This window comes from Papaver somniferum, chromosome 7 (assembly GCF_003573695.1).
Source record: "Papaver somniferum cultivar HN1 chromosome 7, ASM357369v1, whole genome shotgun sequence".
In the NCBI taxonomy this organism is placed as follows: Eukaryota; Viridiplantae; Streptophyta; class Magnoliopsida; order Ranunculales; family Papaveraceae; genus Papaver; species Papaver somniferum.
Genome location: NC_039364.1, coordinates 65,864,043 through 65,868,188, shown reverse-complemented (window position 1 = coordinate 65,868,188; position 4,146 = coordinate 65,864,043). Strand labels below are relative to the sequence as shown.

General features: G+C 35.7%; 1 protein-coding gene across 1 annotated transcript; it reads right to left on the bottom strand.

The window, feature by feature from the left end:
* Nucleotides 1-390: 390 nt before the first annotated feature.
* LOC113297514 (probable cinnamyl alcohol dehydrogenase 1) lies at nucleotides 391-3,413 on the bottom strand. Its single transcript, XM_026546000.1, has 6 exons — nucleotides 3,171-3,413; nucleotides 2,819-2,932; nucleotides 2,476-2,706; nucleotides 1,775-2,060; nucleotides 1,452-1,602; nucleotides 391-746 (listed from the first exon to the last, which is right to left on the bottom strand). Exons 1-6 carry the CDS (start codon nucleotides 3,251-3,253, stop codon nucleotides 550-552), a joined length of 1,062 nt encoding a protein of 353 aa, XP_026401785.1. The 5' UTR covers nucleotides 3,254-3,413; the 3' UTR covers nucleotides 391-549.
* Between the last annotated feature and the right edge of the window lie 733 nt (nucleotides 3,414-4,146).

The following is a 4,146-nucleotide window of genomic DNA, read 5'->3' as shown; positions in this document are numbered from 1 at the left end:
AGTTCTCTTAATTTCCTTAATTTTCTCTAAAAACAAAACCAACCTATTGATTAGGAACAGAGGGAGTCCATAAGTGTTGTCTTTTTTCACATGTGGGTCACATTTGTGCCAAATTAACTACTTAACCTATATGGATGGAAAAGCTAAAAGATTTGGGCGTTTCAAACTTATTATGAAAGCCCGGCATCTCTCCAACTATAACTCTAAAATCGGGGCTTTTTGACCATAATACAACACTAACCAGCCAAAAACCTAATCTTTCCTTCAAGACCCTTAAACCTTTCTTGTTTGACGATCTCAATTTGACAATTTGAAATGATCGAACACTAATTCTGTAAACTTTTGCAATTGCAATTTGAGAAACATTATCGAGATTATCGATAACTGAAGTTAGAAAAAAAGTTAAGATTCCGTTCGTATGATAAAAAGATTAGAAGATGACAAACAAGTGTTTATAACAATGGTTTCCAATTTCTTGACACATGCTCAAAAAAAGTATCAATAAGGTGTGGCAGTGAATGTAGAATCTTGTTTATAACAATGGTTCACTCATTTCAAAGAACCCTCAATATCAATGACGAACCGGTACCTTACATCTCTGTTTATTAACCTTTCTAGTGCTTCATTTGCATACTGAATCGGAATAACTTCAATCTCAGGGTATATTTTATGTTCTGCACAGAAATTTATCATTTCTTGTGTATTTTTTGTTCCGCCTGTCACACTTCCAGCAATTGTTTTCGATCCTGCGGCAAAAAGTTGTCAAAATTCTATGATTAGTCAAACCGTAGTACTAAGGAAGTTAGAAGAATGCAATGTATCAAATTGGGCACAAAACGATGAGAAACATTAACTGATTGATACTGATCTATGGTATACTGGTACGAATATAACAACTACGTATTGGACTCCTGTGAGATTAAAGCATCTACTATAAATGTGGATGATCCATGCGAGACTGATCTTGGAATAAGCAGCTACAACTGCTTCGGAAGCAACTCAATGTGTATATGAATACATTCACTACTCGACCAGAAGGTAAGTTGGGTAACTACAAGAGTTCAAGCTGTTGACCCTCTATACGTAAGGGATATGTCTATTCACAGATTGCACACAAAATTTAAAATTATGGAATTAGCTAGGTCCTTTCTGGCTGACTGAAGATCTTTCATATATGTGTCCCCAGGTTGACCTCTAAATGGTTGCACATACATTAGCATCCTTGACAACACCCAAGGCATCCAAAACCATGATTACTTCAGAAGATTCACCATGTTCTATTGCTTCTTTTATTTCTGCAAACTCATCTCTTCTGCGGGCATGTAATTATGTTTTTCCTCATGGTTAGGTTATTCCTCATCTGGCAGGTTCAGCCTGCCTAAATTACCAATTTTCTTTAAGAAAAGAAAAAAAGAAATAGAAAACAGGAAGATGATGTATAAGGATCGTACCGATATTAAGGCTCACGGGGCTGAGCTTAATCTCACTTGGAAACCCCACTAACACTAGTGTGCCGTTTGTTTTCAAAAGCGACATGTATGGATCGAATTGGTGATCTCCTGCTGCACAGTCAATAATGAAGTCAAGCGACTTTGCACAGTCCTGCAGTGAAAAAGCTTAATGGTAAAATAAAGTGAATAATGCATGAAATAGCACTCCCAAATAAAAGAGTCATGATCCACAAAGTGTATAATGTGCGAAATGAGGAGGATTTCATGAGCAAACTTTCCAAGAAAACAAAAGGGGGAGAGGAAGAATCAACTTTTCGTATTACCTTCATCTGTTGTTCGTCGGATGAGATCACAAACTTATCTGCTTTAAGGAGACTCAAGGCTTCCTCTTTCTTAGACATACTTGTGCTGAGAACTGTCACGTTTAATCCAAAAGCCTTACCAAACTTGACAGCCATATGACCAAGACCACCTAGTCCAATTACACCAAGGGATTTTCCTGGTTGATTCATCTTATGGCGAACCATCGGCGAGTAAACTGTAATTCCAGCACATAACAACGGTGCCGCTGAAGCTAAAGGATAGTTATCTGGAATTTTGTAGCAATACCTGTTTTTTTAAGATCACCATGATTATAAGTGAAATGAAAGTAAACAAAAGAGCAAGATATTGATAAAGGGGAAAGAAGTATAAGCTTGGAAGTATATTATGATGCTCTTCCTCAACAGAAATCTTTGTTACTTTATAATGTAGTTTCATCAAATGACTTGTTTAAAAGGCATGGTAAGAGAAATCAGAAAACTTGGAAACATTACCTTTTTTACTACTATTCAAGTTAAATTTACAAATTTGAAAACTTGCAATATCTAAGATAACTTCGATAGTTTTTGCTAAAAAGCTCAGCTAAACCAAAATTACATTGAGTGGTATGACAAAGAAACTACTATACTACAGAAATCTTAAGAACACTGGAGCCTAGAAACAAATAGACAGATTATAAGTGTAACAGTGTCATTAAACTTGCCTTTCATGAACAACAATATAACTAGAGTATCCTCCTTTGGTGATTGTCCCATCCACATCAACACCATTGAAGGTGTAAACTGAACCTTCAGAGCAATGAATTTCAAACCCATCATCACAATATTCACAATTTCTACACGAACTTACATATGTTCCCACCCCAACATGATCACCAACTTTGAATCGATGATTATTAGGTCCAACCTCTGTTACAATTCCAGCAATCTCATGTCTAATATGCACAAATAGAAAACATATCAGATGATAAAATCTGTACTCAATGAAAAGAAAAAAACCAAATTTTCAATACGGAGCAATAAGTTGAAAACGGATAAAAGACATACCCAGGTACCACTGGGTATCGAGAATCTCCATGTTTATTCTTTGTCCATACAACATCAGCGTAACAAACTCCACAGTGTGTAATTCTAATCGAAACATCATCAGCTCCAACTGCCCTGTATGAATTGGGGAAAGGAGATTAAAAAATTGCTGGAAAGTAATTATTATTCTCGTTAGTAACTTGATAGGTAGATGGACATATTATATGTAATCAACTAAAACCACTTAGAAGTTAGTATTAAGATGGAAGATTTATCCCTCAAAAGACCCTTTTGTTTCTGTGTGTGATTTATTCTCAGCAACTATAAGAAAAATACAGAATGAATTCCAAAGAAACTGAACATATAAATATACCTGCGATTGAATTTGTAAGGAGATAGAACACCAGTTGGATCTCTTGCTGCCCATCCTAAGCAATTCCCCTCCTCGGTATTCATTAGGGGAAGACACTGCAAAACCAAGCTGAATAATCTCTTATTCTCTTAGGCAGAGAAGTAAAGAGAGAGATCCAGAATCAGCCGGGAGTTCACGATTCATAACAGTCCCAACTTCCGAGAGCGTACGCACTTCGAGATGTTCCCCATAATTGGGACAGGCTATCTTCCATCCGATAAACACATGGCACCAATGAAGTCTGGAGTCTGGACTCTGGCCATGGTTGACTCCATCTGAAACCTGTTTTGAAGCATACTGGATTTTTTTGAGGCATACTAAATAATGTCAAAATAGGGTCACTAAATAAAAAACAACATCTCCCCTTATCCATTTTTTTGAATGACATAACTATCCTTGCATAATTAGTGTTAATGATTATGATTAGATTTGATTGATTAGGAATTTTAAAGATTGATTAAAAATTAAATTATTAGTGTTAAATAGAAATCAAATTTATGTGAGTGAGTTGGAATTTTTAAGAGGAAGAAGAACAAGTGAAAAAAATAAATTAGGTTTTAAGATTTTAGTGATTAGAAGTGACCAAAATTTGTGATTCGAATCAGAGGTAGACTTCTATACGAGGTTTAATGTCCTTTTTATAAGTTAAATCTGTCAAAAAATTAAATTTTTAAGACCCAGATCTACTGACTAGATGAACAGTTCGGCTGATAACTTGTCAGCCGAACTTGACTCTGTAACTCACGAATTTAGGTTCGGCAGATTCGAACAAAATCGTTGTTAGCCGAATCTAGGTGTATTTTCGAAAAACAAAGGTTCGGCTGACAAGTTATCAGCCGAACTTCACTCTGTAATTGACGAATTTAGGTTCGATTGATTCGAACAAAATCTAGCAAAGTCGTATTAGCCGAACATAGTGTTTCTCTAAATCATATAC

What these genes read in the sequence shown, in the direction of transcription:
- LOC113297514 (XM_026546000.1), bottom strand. Translation starts at nt 3,253, where the DNA reads ATGAATACCGAGGAGGGGAATTGCTTAGGATGGGCAGCAAGAGATCCA. An exon ending in CGATACCCAGTGGTACCTGG is followed by an intron (nt 2,707 to 2,818) that starts GTATGTCTTTTA and finishes TGTGCATATTAG; the next exon opens with ACATGAGATTGCTGGAATTG. An exon ending in CCCCGTGAGCCTTAATATCG is followed by an intron (nt 747 to 1,451) that starts GTACGATCCTTA and finishes TTTTTGCCGCAG; the next exon opens with GATCGAAAACAATTGCTGGA.